The sequence below is a fragment of the Salvelinus namaycush genome, chromosome 37, assembly GCF_016432855.1.
Source record: "Salvelinus namaycush isolate Seneca chromosome 37, SaNama_1.0, whole genome shotgun sequence".
NCBI classification, from domain to species: domain Eukaryota; kingdom Metazoa; phylum Chordata; class Actinopteri; order Salmoniformes; family Salmonidae; genus Salvelinus; species Salvelinus namaycush.
In genome coordinates, this window is record NC_052343.1 from 13,117,390 (window position 1) to 13,132,621 (window position 15,232).

Here is a 15,232-nt window from a genome sequence, read left to right on the forward strand (position 1 = left end):
GATCGAACTTACTAAGAAACTGTTGGACCGTGGGCCAAACTCGCGCCAGACACAGTTACCCGCCAAAAAGGACAGCTAAAGTAGCCAATCAGAGGGCAGCCTTAGATAACGTAACTTTTCTTGCCACCACAACATACATTGCGTGAATAGAGATATCAAAGGTAGTGATATGTCCTGGCGGAGGTAAACATCAGTTTTAAATGAAGGTGTTTTTGTTGCGGCACTGTATGGAATTCGCTCTGTTGTTGGTGTAGTTTGATGCAACGCTGCGCACAGATTGAATATCCGCACTCTATTGGACACAGCCCTGTCAATCAGCATCTCTCTACGAGTAGTAGCATTTCATTGGCTCTCTTGGTATCTAATACAACGTGTTTCCTTATACAATTGGTTACTGTATATGTCTGTCACAAATGGCAATCCCACACAACGGCGTCAGAAAATATTTAGCCTTTTTTTTTTTATCGAGGAGACTTGTTCACGAGAGGCAGGTTAGATTTTGCTAGCAGTGGAATAGCTAGAGGAGGCACCCCTGCATACATTCTAACCTGCGTTTTCAAGCAATCCAGTCCATTAGAGCTGCGTAATGTCGTCCGAAAATCTATCAGATACTCAGATGGAATATGAGGATGAAAAACAGGTGGGTTTAATATCGTGACACTATCTTGAGTTTGTCAGTTAGCCATAACGCTAGCTCTGTTTGTTGTAACGCGTTACAAGTAACGTGTTTGAATTGATTGCTAGCTAGTTAGCTTTCGTTATGGCATCAAACCTGTAAACGTCTCGTTTACCAACAATGACAGTGTGTATAAATGTTTTGGAAAGGTCTTGAGTAAGATGTACGTGTCTCCCGATAATCAATAATAACATAGGTACTGTATTATTTAGTTTTTTATTGAGTTTTCCCTTGTGCAATTGGCTCACTGGTCCATAGGTTATGAGATATGCCTGGGCCTCATTGGTCTATCCTGACACAGCAGTAGTTGAGGTTGAGTCTACCGGCGTTCGATACTGTCATACAAACAATAATATTGTAGCCTATCCTTTGAAATCTGCGTTTTAATGGAAACCAGGGTCAATCATCAGTCACTTATATGCTAGCTGATCAGTCACACAAAGCTTATAAGGATGTATAAGCTAGATCTATTGATTCATACTCGTTTTCAGTCCCCTATACTTTGTGAATGTTATTTAAAGTGTTGCACTGATATTAGGTTTAGCTATATATAATATAGGCCAATATGTGACATCTATCAAATGGAGTACACTGATGAAAAGGCACTTGTACAGGCAGCATCCTGAGTGGATGCTGGTGAAGGTCAGAGGTCTATTGACAAACCCACCGGTCATATCAATATGCATTGACTAGCATGTCTACATAGGGAAGTTACTGATGCTATACTTTGTCTTATCAATGATAATGGGTGCTAATAATACAATGGTATTTTGATACAATGACAAGAAGAGAAACGGTCATGTGAGAAAATAACATTTCATGGTAGCTAGCTACTATTGGTCTAGTCTAGCAGTTTGGAACTGTTTGAGGGACTGGAAAGTATCCTGTCCTCTCTTGCATTGTCCCTCATTGGGGCTGAATATAGTAACCTTTACATTTTTGTTATGGATCCAAGTGAACCAGCAACAGAATCTGTTCATCGGATTCTCTACCCTGAGTCACTTATTGTCCCTGCCCCTGCTAGCGTTGCGTTCACTGTCCTCTACATGGAATGGCAGATATTCTCATGTACTTCAATTGCAGTGTTTTGTGGGTTTCTCAATGTTTTCTTAGCTTTATTTAGCCAGATAAGTCACAATGTGTTGTAAGTTAACAATGGGCAATGCCATGTTAACAGTGATGCTGAGACTCAGATTTTTCCAATTAAAATGTATGCCAAACTAAAAACCAATGATTGCACAGTTAAAAAAGCATGCATCCACAAGGACTATTTTAAGTTTCCTCCCAAAAATTGACAAAAACACATTTACTTGAAGAACAGTGCAGATACAAACAGTATGACGGGTTGTGTTGTTTGTGCTGTCATTCTGTTACCAAACTTTGCATCTGCACTGTTCTGCAAGTACATGTTTTTTTTTTGTAAAAAGAAATGTGGAAATTGTTGAAAGTAGTCCTTCTGCATAGAGTTGTATGGTTTATTTAACTTTGCTATCATTGGTTTTTGTTTGACATTTTAAAGTGAAAAATCAGTCTCAGCTTAACTCTGTTACTGTGGAATTGCCCCAATAGAGAATGTTTTGCTGACTTCTGCTCAGAGTCTATCTGGACTGTGGGCAATAACAAGGTGTGTCTTGTTAACCTACTTTCCACTGGCATCTGTCCATGGACTCCACACTGGCAGTAAAGGGTAAACCAGTTTGTCTAGTGCAGGAGTTGCCTCCAGTAAACCATAGGCTTACACCTTACAAAAAGCTTTAGCATGAAGGTGTCATGTGAAAACTAGAACCACTCTGCAAGCTCTGTGTACCTAGACTTTGGTCAGCAATTACTCAAGGCCTGTTTCTGTATAATATTTTTTTCAATAACCATAAAGTAAGGCCACACTTGGCTTGTACATATTTGCAGACAAACGGCTTCATGAGGGGAAAACAATTTGTTTTTATGGCACCAATAACATGTCAGTGATGGGGAAACTGGTAACAAGGCTGTTTTGTCCACATCAGCTGAAGAAATGTGTATGAGAGGTGGAAATAATGGATGTGAACTGCTTTCTAGTCACTTAATTCTTACTCAATCATAACACTCGTCTTCTGTGTGAGTTGTTCATCGCAGGCAACCATGAGGGCGTGAGATAGTGTTGCAGGAGCGCATACAGAGAGTGACTCATACTATGAAGACGCTTCAACTCCCTCAAGTCATTTTCATGGCGTTAGCCCACTTCACAGCTGAATATGAGTAGGGTTAAGCGATATGATTCAGATGCAATCCTTTCTGAAGAGCACAGTGCCAGCCCAGTAATCTTTTTGTTTTGTCATCATCAGACCATCTTATAACCTTCTTATTAGTTTTAAGTTTTAATTTCACAAGTTCAGTGAAATGTCCTTCTTGTAACCTCTAACCCCAACAATGCTGTAATCAATAACAATGTAATACAAAAAATTATATAAGGTAGAACATAAACACACAAGAAATGGAAATAAGAACACGAGGAAGTAAGTAAGCATAATATATACAGGGTCAGTCAGTTCCAGTACCATATTTACAATGTGCAGGGATACTGGAGTAATAGAGGTAGATAATTGTAGGGGTAAGGTGACTAGGCATCATGATATGTTACTGCATATCACAAGGCATTGGACAGTTAAATGGAGAATGTCTATTTTAAAAGCCTATGCTTGTTCTTCTCTGCGCATCATGGCTGACATTATGATGAAGGATATATAGGCGTAGGCTACATAGGCCTATTGTTTAGATGTTTCTCTTTAGCTAAATTCCTTGCACATAGCAAGTAGCACCCATATGACGGCACATTGAAATGTTTTCTTTGTCTGGACAGGACTCTCAGGAAAAGAATACCAACCTTGTGAAGGGCGAAGAGGTAAAGCTGAAGGCCAAGTACCCCGGCCTGGGCCAGAAGCCTGGAGGCTCCGACTTCCTCATGAAGAGGCTACAGAAAGGGGTAGGTGGAACGCTTCTCCCGGCGAGCCACAGATAATGCATGCTTTTGATTCAACATGTTAGTGAAGTGCTAGGCTGGAACAAACGCCTACACACCCTTGTTGACCACTTGACTAGGAAATCGCATAGGCTTAGAATATTCTTCTTTAAGACATATCAATACGTTCTGCATTCATGAGGATCTCAGATTGCCTTGGTGTGTCTGTGGCAGTAGCTATGTTCAAATTAACTTGTCCAGTGATATTATAAAAAAAAAATTGTCCACATTTTAGAAAGTTCACAAAGAAAATAGATGTGACAATTACCTGCTACGGTGCATTTCCGTATAACTATCTTATGTCGTTAAAAACAGCTATACTTAATGACCTCGCACCTTTAAAAAAAATACTTTTCTGCGAAAACCTACAGTGTCAACTAACAATATAGTGGTTGAAGTGTTTCCATTACCCATTTAGGCAAATTGTCGTCAATGTATTAAAGCACAGCCTCTATGCCCTCCTACATATCTGTTTCATGTCTCGGGTATAGCCAGGGAAAGCCAGCATGCATAGAATGCAATAATTGACTAATATTTCCATATTCTAATAATTCTCATGTATCGTCAATGTATCGCCATGGTGAAACTTGCACTCCTGTAAATCTGAAATAATTGGATGTTGAAACTTGCATCCAGCCAACCAGAAAAGCAAGGTGAAGCAATTTAGGCATTCTTGAAAGTCAGGACAATCCTTGTCCTGCAAAGAAACATTATTTTTATAGTTGAATAAATGGATTTTGCAAGCAGTAGGCATTTAGAGTTAAATGTGGAGTGGAGCTTTATAGTTACCTGTGACATCACATGCCCCACGTACCTTCAAAATGATTCGACAATCACCATCTATTCCAAAAACATTGTTTCCATTTATAATTTGTCGCAATAATGTTAGACAAAAGAAAATCCACCCCTGTTGAATGGATAAAAATGTTGTCGATCTTTAGAACGTTTCTCCTATATGACACGTTGCAAAGATTTTTTTTTGCGGCATTGCTTTTGGCAAATAAACCAGCGTCAATGGAAACCTGCCTATTAACTTTAACTAGCAGATCTACTCCAGACAACCTGAATTGAATTCCTTCTTTCTTGCCCCCACCTAGCAAAAATACTTTGACTCAGGTGACTACAACATGGCCAAGGCCAAGATGAAGAACAAACAGCTGCCCGTGGCGGGCCCTGACAAGAACCTCGTCACAGGGGACCACATTCCCACGCCGCAGGACCTGCCCCAGAGGAGGTCCTCCTTGGTGACCAGTAAACTAGCAGGCTAACCTAGCCTCCACGCATCCACTAGGCCCCCAGCTAACGTTCCTCACCTGTCCCCCAACAATGTCCCCCCCCCTAGTCATCTCCAGGCTCCACTTGACTTTAACATATCGGGGAGAGCTGTGAAAGTCAGTACATATTGCTTGTATGTGGGGAGGTGAGCTGGGACCTTTTCTACCATCTCTCCACACAGCTCTGCTCTCTGCGCACTCTGCTCTACCGCCTCCCTTATGTCTTGGTTTGGTGTTCAGAGGTACATAAAGTAGATGTGCCATCGGGGAGGCTGAGTTTAATGCACTTTGTATTATGTACAGTACGTTTTTGCATCCCGAACAACACCAAAATATGTTGTTGACGAGGGAGTTAGGAACCATGATCGCTCTACATTTTTCGATGTTGTGTTCTCGTCAAAGCTGGGGGTAGATGTTTGCGTATTTTGCTTGCACACCAAATCTGGGAGGGAAGGGAACCATGGTGAAGTATCCAAAGGAATGGAGTGGTAATCAGAGGGAAATGTGGAAACTGATTTGAGGTTTCCTTTATCTCATGTTTTGTCAAACAAAAATCCAAGGTCGTCCAAGCTGACCTGAACGAACGGATATGAAACTGCACATTTTCTGCTCATGTCGCTTTAATTCTTGACTCCCTGTTGCTCTTCTTTTTCTAAATATGCTGCATGATTGTAACATGTAACAAAATGTGCAAATCTGGAGGGGTTAGACGACTGATAGGAAGTAGCAAGCAACCAAATGAAGCCCTGGAATGTCCATGGTCACTCTCCACACCTTCCTTCCTTCCCTCTCAATGTCCTGACAATCCACACACTGTCTGTAGGCTGCCCATGGCGAAAGCAATGGCAAAGCAAACTAAATACCCATGTATCGTTTTAAGGCTGGGAAAATAAGAAACTGTATAATACTCAAGTTAAATCTCAGTTCTGTGGCTATTACATCACATCAAAAAGCCTAAATTATTTGTAGGGGATCAATTCAGTGTATATTTCTGTATTGTGTTGAGAAATGTGACATTTGGTATAATTTGTGTCTTTATAATGGGTTGTTTGTTCATTGTCACGCATTAGCCATTTACTACAATCTGGCTCTTCACTGTTAATGGCAGCTCCTGTTGAGAAACTCTTCCAGTAACAGAAGATTACTGCCTAGTTCCCAATTACATTAGTTGCTAAACCTCTCCTCAGTCTCTCCTTCAAATTCAACGTAGCAGGAGCCTCACAGTGTACTGCTAAAGCATATAGCCTTACGTATTGACATTCTAAATATAAAAATCTGTGACGTCAGTAATGGGGTAAACAGTCGGCCACCTGATAAACTGACCCTGACTGGCCCCGGGCTCACACAGACCTAACTGGAACACACAGTGCGCTTTAGAGATATGCTCACTTGACACATGGCAAAGGGAAGGGATTTTATGACATGAGGAGAGGGGGAAAAGTGTGAGTGTATTTAGTTGACCCTGCTCACACCTGTTGGGATGGCTCAACTTGCAAAGTAATTATGGTCAGAGGTGTGTTAGATAAATCATACAAAAGTAAAGGCTTGTCGTCCTATCTCAATGTATCACACACTCCACACAAATTATAAAATACACACTTGATCACTCCCATCTTGGCAGCTTTTGAATATTAGACACGGATCTGTGTCAAATTGCAGGGAAGAAGATAGTGTGTTTGTCTGGGTTTGTATGAATGTGCTGCTGTTCTCTGTCCCAGCGGGTGTAAATAGACTTGGGGGTTGAGGATTTTTTTTTTCTGTTGATTCACTACTTGTAGTTCTCTGATTCATTGTTTCCTTTCTCCTGTCGGTGAATACACTACTTCTGCTTTATCTTTTTCTTTTTTTTACGACAGAGATCTTAATCTGTATAATATGAATGTGTAAATGCTGCTGATTCAGTCGATGACAAATCTTAAACGGAGATATTACCCTATAAAGAAAGCCTGTCCCAGGATTCAAACAATTGGACCCACTCCTACCATGAATAATGTCTGCCAATTGGAGACTGACTAACCCCTCCAGGGTTGGGGGTATAATTCCATTTCAATTAGGATATGAATTGAAATTCTACCCATGCCCAATGCAATCCATTTTGGGAACTGGCCAGCAGGAGTTTAAATTTAATTGACCCCAACTTGTTACTTGAATTTGAACAGAAAGACTGTGCAGAATCCTAAATAATTGTAGCTTGCCATTGCAGGCTTAAAAAGTGTCCTAATATAATTGGATATGCTGCTGAAATTAAGGTTGTTGAAACAACAGAGGAATTCTTGATTGCTATGTTTTTGTGCACTGTCTGGCTTTGTATGGAGCGATGCAATGAGGGATATAGCAGGGTTTGTTAAAATACCATGTCACCTGTTCAACCATAAGTATGTGCCAGAATGTAAACAAATTAAAATGACTGTGTGCTGCTTACTGAAACTGTTTTTGGTTTTGCATACAGTAAAGATGTTTTAGTGTTCTCTTACATCACTAGATAACTACAACAACAGTTTATCCTGGCCCAAGACTGCAGGGATATCTGGAGCACCCTTGCTCCCAATAACTGGGGGTTTACATCAGGATATGCGTATTGTGGAGCTGGAGACAAAACAAAAGATTGATTTTAAGAAATTAGAAAGTACATGAGTACTAATAATGTTTGTTGTGTGGAAGTAGTGGAGCAAATTTGTCAGTATTTGAAATAAACTTTTACATGAATATGAATGACTTTTGGCTATTTTCAATTATCTTCTCACATTATTGATTTGATCACCAGTGCTGGTGAAGTTTACATTAGAAACCAATAACCAACCAACTGTCTCTAGCTACAGTAATCTTTGCAACCACACAGGGCAGGATACCGCCACTTTATATGTTGATAAATGACAAACAAAGTCTAGGATCACCGTTTTATATGTTGATAAATGAGTCTATATATGTTGATAAATGAGTCTATACCCGTCATTGGCCACTAGGGGACAGCAGAACTCCGCATTCACTATCAATGGTCTCTGAAGGGCTACATCAAAGTGTACATAAAAATGTGTTATTTATCTGTACCGCTCAATGCAGAGAAATGCATTTTTATATCCTCTCTTCGTGGAGGTATTTATCTGAATGTTATTGGAAAACCATCCCAGATAGAATTGTGAAACTACTTCAAGGAAGAGGGGAGACCCAATGGAGGAGGAAGAGTCGAAAGTCAGCGAAGTCCCTCCCACTTTCCCCTCCCTCTTAACTACACGACAAAAGGTTGGTCATTTCCTCTTCGGGCTCACTGTTGTAGTTAGCAGTCAATGATGGGGGATATTTGAGCAACAAAGTAGCTAAGCGCTAGCTTTTCTTAAAATAACTGCTAGAAGCGTACCTTTATTTTTCAAATTCTTGTTTCTTTATCTAAAGGTTAAGTCAAGATGATTCTGTCGAAGTCGATTACACGAGCCACAACTACGATGTTGAATATTCAAAATGGAGTCGTCGGAGGCTCTTCGTACCCTGCTGGTACCTCTTTGTACTATTTCGGCGAGACTAGGGCCGTATGTGCTGGGGCGTCACCGAAGTCAAAAGTGGATACTGACTTGGGTAATGGGACTAGCGACACTCCACAACGACCCACGAAATTAGGAGTGAATGTCGTGAAAAGCAACGTCCTGGGTAATCATTTGTCAGACCGAAGCAACAATGACGACTCTGACGGTTCTTTGCCATGCACTCGACAGATGGCGTCAGAATGTGGGCCTGAACTATCGAATTGTCCATCGGGCGATGAAGTATTGGAACATGATACAAGACAACTAATTGACAACTTATTGGGGGGCTATACAGGACTGTCTCCGCCTCGTTGGAAGCAAAGCAAGGCTCTTACGACGATGACACGAGTGGTGAAGGATATCATATCAAAGCACCAATACGCATACAATGGTACGTAGATTTACAGTAATCATCTCTATAGATCCAAATCACTGGCACTAGCTAGCTAAGTATCTGTATAGTCTGTTTTAAAGATGGTATTGAGCGCAATATGCGCTAACTTGCTGAATAACAGAGCAATATTATCAGGAATGTGGTTAGTTCGTTTTACTCAGACGTTAAAACATTTTTTTTTTTTTAGGTATGATCGCCAAACTTGACTTAGATGACCGATGCGATGACATGGGTTTCATCAATTCTGTGGCCAAGGCCATGTTCAGTGATGGGACCACGAACTGGGGTCGCATCGCCAGCCTGGTGTCATTTGGAGCAGTGGTGAGCCAGCACTTGAAGGAGATGGGCAGGGGACACTGCATTGGGTCGGTGGGCCAAGAGATCGCCACATACCTCCTCTCTGACCAAAGGGACTGGCTGGTCAAAAACAATGCTTGGGTGAGTCTTCTATGTGGCCCATGAGTCATTGGCTCACATCTTCAAATCTAAATGAGGACAGTTAATCTTATTTAGCCTACTTGTTCAGTAGCTAATCATAAACCTAACTCTGTATTTTTGTCTCTTACTCAGAATGGATTTGTAGAGTTCTTTCATGTGCAAGATCCAGAGTCTTCAGTAAGGAACACCCTCCTAGCCTTTGCTGGAGTTGCTGGGCTTGGGGCAACACTCGCCATGTTGATCAGGTGAATTGAACTATAAAAGACTATCTGTTACTTTTTTTCAACAAAGAAAATGGACTATTCCCGCAAGTTCTCTGAAATCCTTAATATCACCATGATTGGAATGACAACCCAATGATGTCCTGTTTAGTCAAAGAAGAGGGTCATCAGTCTGTTGGATTATAGTGAAGGACTGAATTGGGACAGTGCTTTGGACTATCTGTCAAGCTCAAGTTAGTTTTTTTCCGCATCATGTGTTGGTGCTGTTTTTTTTTTGTTTGAGTGGCCATTTGAGGATATTTGGTAGTTGTCGGAACGGTCTCCAAATATATTCATCTGACTACTTAAATCTAATGGACTTGTTAAATGGAGCTTTTATTTAATGTAAAAAGTACAGACATTTTATTTTTGTAATAAATGTATAGTTGAATTTAGACCCGTACAGAAACAGTTAATTAATCTGCAAATGTTCAACTCTTTTTGTAATCAAGGTGGAAAAGCACTAGCTTATAGCTATACTTCACAATGGCAAAGTTCCGCCTCTGACCATAAAGTTGGCTCAAATGACTTGTTTCTATTCCTTGTGATATTAGTCATACATGTACAAGCAGGGATTGGTGGCAGAATCTGCATTGAACTGACCAGCGAGGGCCTTAGAATTCAACTAAGGTATACCCAGTTTATGGGCATTGAAAATGTAAAGTTCTTACAGCAGGGAAGACTGTATTCTACATGCATTTAATTGCCTTACACGCATGTCATCTCGCCTACACCCAATTCATAAGTCCATATTCCTGTTCCTTGGGGTAGATTTGCCAGTCATGCCTGGCAATGCATTTGCGTGGATGTAATGTGACTTCCTGGTTAAGGAAATCTTGTGGCTGTTGCACTGGGAGGGGGAAGGGGGAACCTGTTTTTAAAGTCAGTTCAAAATTCCATTCTCAAGACTATGCTGTTTTTGTATTTGAAGTGTTTCATTTCCAAGTTATATCCATGTAAATGCAATGTGCTCACAGGTATAAGTTTTTTAAATATGAGCTTAAAGATTGCAAATGGTATCTGGCATTGGTTCAATAGAGGCAAGATCGTCTGGACTGTAAACGTGTACAGCAGTTCCACCTAACAAACTAGCACTAACCCTCCTGATGCATCTTGCTGGCAAATTCCTTTAATCTCCTGAAGTTATGATTAAAGGATAAAATCATGCAACTTTTGTGACTGCAATAAATAAAGAATGTGACTTTATTCACTTTGTGGCAGCAATTGTCTGAAAGCAAAAGTTTTGCTGTCAACTTTGAGACTACTTCTCAGAAGGAGGGGGGGGGGGGGGTGAAAAGACAGCAGTGACATCTGCACTGTGCTAGTTTCTGGTGCTGAAATGTAACCACATACACAAATTAATTCCTGTTTTGTACATAGTCATCTATACACACACACACACAGTCAAACATGTTTATTCACACCATACCCCCTGGACATACACTGAGGTTATTTCCTAGAAATGAAGCTTCTGTGGTAACCATGCCTATATGTGTGTCATGGGCAGGCCACCACTGTATCGCTGCAGCCTCAGTTGTCAGAAACATTATTAAATTAAGACTGCCAGAACCTGTTGGGTGCCAATAAAATAATTTGACAGCAGTCCAAAGATCTTTACAATGTTGCATTATGGCTGTGACCACCTTATACACTTTAGAGATGTTTCCACAAATTGCATCTGACAGCTCTATCTGCACCACAATCATAGCGTTGTAACAGTTGAAGCTAATATTAACCACATCCTTTGTTGCTCAGACCAATTTACCAACTTGAATTGCTTCTGCATACCAAAGCAGTATATCTCTGAGTGCCACGGGTGTAATGCATCCAGTCTCAATTTTTTTAAATGATATGCAAATTTAAAATGACATGACATTGAAACCCTCTTGCACATAGGCCATAAAATGACTGATTTGAGCGAAAGCCCGGAAATACCACACTTCTCTTTTTGCATATGTGTCTGTCACTGATGTATAGAAAGGTCAGAATCAGACTGGTTATTGTAGATAACGCTTTCCCCTGAAGCTTAAGGAGGAGAACTGGAGCAGTTGGGGGGCTAATGGCGGAAGGAAGCATAGGTCAGCAATGTACAATCTAATCAGGCATGCTTTTACACAGCTATGGAAATCAGCCACAGAGCAGGTATTGTTTGACGTCTGCTGGGCCGAGGAAAGTTGGAGATATCACAGGGTAGTGACGGAAGTTGAGGGGAAATTTGAGTTCACTTTTGTTTGCACTCCGTCTCATAAGAACAGTTCTCCAAATGTAGTATGTGTAACTTATGAGGTTGTCAATGAGAGAATGATATCTGTAGAAGACTCACTAGTCTCACCTAGGCTAATCTTGCAACAAATTCACATTACCTGTGTCAGAGCATGCCATACTTCGGATAAAGAGGATTTTCTTTGGTAATGAAAAGTGGTATGGAAACAACCAATATGCTAGAGTAAACACAATGTACTTTAATTTCATGCGAACAAGGTTGTGCAGGAGGCCTGCAGCTATATCAAGCCTCAATTAAGGGAACCCTTTCAAAGGGTCATGTTGCGCTTAGTCATTAATGATCACTCTGTGTGTGTGTGTGGTAGTTCTGTTTGTTCAGATCTCCTTTGTCGTCTCTGGTTACAGCACAAACACACACCAATAGAGGTCTTATGAGGAATTGTAGTAGGCCCTCTCCATGGTGACTAATGCTCACTTCAGACCTCCCCTAATCCTCCTGCTAATGAAGTTGGCAACCACCGTGGTTACCATCACCAAAGGGCTAGTTCAAGTGGGTCTTGCCAGGCACTAGCTACATCGGGCCTGGGCAACTCCAGTCCTCATGGGCCTTATGGTGTCACACTTTTGAACCAGTCCCAGCTAACACACCTGACTCTAATCAACTAATCATGATCTTCAGTTAAATGCAATTAGTTTAAATCAGGTGTGTTTGCTAGGGATAGGGGGAAAGTGTGACACCAATCAGGCCCCGAGGACTGGAATTGCCCAGGCCTGAAGCAAAGGCAGCCACATATTACACCATAAAAATAGATTGATAGTAAGCACAAATCACATATGACACCGTAACTAAACTGTTATTTCAGAGTGGATTTTTTTTTTTACGGTAAAGAGTAGTTCCCACAGGCACGGCACCAGGATAAAGTGTTCCCATCCGGAACAGTTTGTGCTTATGGAGTTTTAGTTTGTTATCTTCGAGCAGGGTTTTTTGGTCTGTTTGTGCAAATTCTTTCTCACAGCAACCCTAATTTTAGTAGCCGAAGTCTACGCCTTTTTTATAGTCATTGATCAACAGTAGGGATTCTTCAATTACGTGCTTGTCATTCAACGGTAAACGACTTGTTTTCATACCCCAAAAATGACTTAAGAAATACTGCACCAACATCTTAGATGTAAAATTACACGACTAAAATATTAACTTTGCAGAAACGAGAAAGTTAATGAAAAATGTATTGAGTCATCTTAGATCAATTCTGACTCTTTTAAGAAAGTGTGTGTGTATATATAGATATCATTTTAGTGGGTGGATCAGCTTTAATATTGCGGATAGATTGTTGCTTCCATCAATGTAATTGTCTGCATAATTTCCAATCCCCCATATTTTTGGGATATTAGAGGTCTACCGATTTTATGATTTTTCAACGCCGATACCGATTATTGGAGGACCAAAAAAAGCCGAGACCGATTAATCGGCCGATTTTTATTTATTTATTTGTAATAATGACAATTACAACAATACTGAATGAACACTTATTTTAACTTAATATAATACATCAATAAAATCAATTTAGCCTCAAATAATTAATGAAACATGTTCAATTTGGTTTAAATAATGCAAAAACAAAGTGTTGGAGAATAAAGTAAAAGTGCAATATGTGCCATGTAAGAAAGCTAACGTTTAAGTTCCTTGCTCAGAACATGAGAACATATGAAAGCTGGTGGTTCCTTTTAACATGAGTCTTCAATATTCCCAGGTAAGAAGTTTTAGGTTGTAGTTATTATAGGAATTATAGGACTATTTCTCTCTATACGATTTGTATTTCATATACCTTTGACTATTAGATGTTCTTATAGGCACTTTAGTATTGCCAGTGTAACAGTATAGCTTCCATCCCTCTCCTCGCCGCTACCTGGGCTCGAACCAGGAACACATCGACAACAGCCACACTCGAAGCAGCGTTACCCATGCAGAGCAAGGGGAACAACTACTCCAAGTCTCAGAGCGAGTGACGTTTGAAACGCTATTAGCGCGCACCCCGCTAACTAGCTAGCCATTTCACATCGGTTACACCAGCCTAATCTCGGGAGTTGATAGGCTTGAATTCATAAACAGCAGAGCTGGCAAAACACACGAAAGTGCTGTTTGAATGAATGCTTACGAGCATGCTGGTGCCCACCATCGCTCAGTCAGACTGCTCTATCAAATCATAGACTTAATTATAACATAATAACACACAGAAATACGAGCCTTAGGTCATTAATATGGTCGAATCCAGAAACTATCATCTCGAAAACAAAACATTTATTCTTTCAGTGAAATACGGAACCGTTCCGTATTTTATCTAACGGGTGGTCTAAATATTCCTGTTACATTGCACAACCTTCAATGTTATGTCATAATTACGTAAAATTCTGGCAAATTAGTTCGCAACGAGCCAGGCGGCCCAAACTGTTGCATATACCCTGACTCTGCGTGCAATGAACGCAAGAGAAGTGACACAATTTCACCTGGTTAATATTGCCTGTTAACCTGGAATTCTTTTAGCTAAATATGCAGGTTTAAAAATATATACTTCTATGTATTGATTTTAAGAAAGGCATTGATGTTTATGGTTAGGTACAAGTTGGAGCAACGACAGTCCTTTTTCGCGAATGCGCACTGCATCGATTGTATGCAATGCAGGACACGCTAGATAAACTAGTAATATCATCAACCATGTGTAGTTATAACTAGTGATTATGATTGATTGATTGATTGTTTTTTATAAGATAAGTTTAATGCTAGCTAGTAACTTACCTTGGCTTCTTACTGCATTCGCGTAACAGGCAGGCTCCTCGTGGAGTGTAATGTAATCAGGTGGTTAGAGCGTTGGACTAGTTAACCGTAAGGTTGCAAGATTGAATCCCTGAGCTGACAAGGTAAAAATCTGTCATTCTGCCCCTGAACAAGGCAGTTAACCCACCGTTCCTAGGCCGTCATTGAAAATAAGAATGTGTTCTTAACTGACTTGCCTAGTTAAATAAAGGTGTAAAAAAAAAAAAAAATCGGAATGGACGATTAAATAGGGCCGATTTCAAGTTTTCATAACAATCGGAAATCTGTATTTTTGGACACCGATTTGGCCGATTTCTTAAAAAAAAAAAAAAACTTTATTTAACTAGGCAAGTCCTGCGTTGCATATAATCGATGCGGTGCGCATTCGCGAAAAAGGACTGTCGTTGCTCCAACGTGTACCTTACCATAAACATCAATGCCTTTCTTAAAATCAATACACATTAGTATATATTTAATTAATATTGCCTGCTAACATGAATTTATTTTAACTAGGGAAATGGTGTCACTTCTCTTGCAACAGAGTCAGGGTATATGCAGCAGTTTGGGCCGCCTGGCTCGTTGCGAACTGTGTGAAGACTATTTCTTCCTAACAAAGACAGCCAACTTCACCAAACGGGATGA

General features: G+C 40.4%; 2 protein-coding genes across 2 annotated transcripts; both read left to right on the forward strand.

The window, feature by feature from the left end:
* The first annotated feature begins 479 nt into the window (after positions 1-479).
* Positions 480-7,660, forward strand: LOC120030772 (alpha-endosulfine-like). The gene is made up of 3 exons (XM_038976196.1): positions 480-640; positions 3,513-3,635; positions 4,769-7,660. The coding sequence occupies exons 1-3, from the start codon at positions 587-589 to the stop codon at positions 4,937-4,939; spliced, it is 348 nt and encodes a 115-aa protein (XP_038832124.1). The 5' UTR covers positions 480-586; the 3' UTR covers positions 4,940-7,660.
* A 526-nt stretch (positions 7,661-8,186) lies between these two features.
* On the forward strand, positions 8,187-10,765 carry LOC120030771 (induced myeloid leukemia cell differentiation protein Mcl-1 homolog). Its single transcript, XM_038976195.1, has 3 exons — positions 8,187-8,854; positions 9,045-9,295; positions 9,428-10,765. Exons 1-3 carry the CDS (start codon positions 8,347-8,349, stop codon positions 9,542-9,544), a joined length of 876 nt encoding a protein of 291 aa, XP_038832123.1. The 5' UTR covers positions 8,187-8,346; the 3' UTR covers positions 9,545-10,765.
* The last annotated feature ends 4,467 nt before the right edge of the window (positions 10,766-15,232 follow it).

Coding starts and splice junctions, on each gene's coding strand:
- LOC120030771 (XM_038976195.1), top strand. CDS start 8,347: ATGATTCTGTCGAAGTCGATTACACGAGCCACAACTACGATGTTGAAT. Junction 8,855..9,044: donor GCACCAATACGCATACAATG/GTACGTAGATTT, acceptor TTTTTTTTTTAG/GTATGATCGCCAAACTTGAC. Junction 9,296..9,427: donor TGGTCAAAAACAATGCTTGG/GTGAGTCTTCTA, acceptor TCTCTTACTCAG/AATGGATTTGTAGAGTTCTT.
- LOC120030772 (XM_038976196.1), top strand. CDS start 587: ATGTCGTCCGAAAATCTATCAGATACTCAGATGGAATATGAGGATGAA. Junction 641..3,512: donor AATATGAGGATGAAAAACAG/GTGGGTTTAATA, acceptor TTGTCTGGACAG/GACTCTCAGGAAAAGAATAC. Junction 3,636..4,768: donor TGAAGAGGCTACAGAAAGGG/GTAGGTGGAACG, acceptor GCCCCCACCTAG/CAAAAATACTTTGACTCAGG.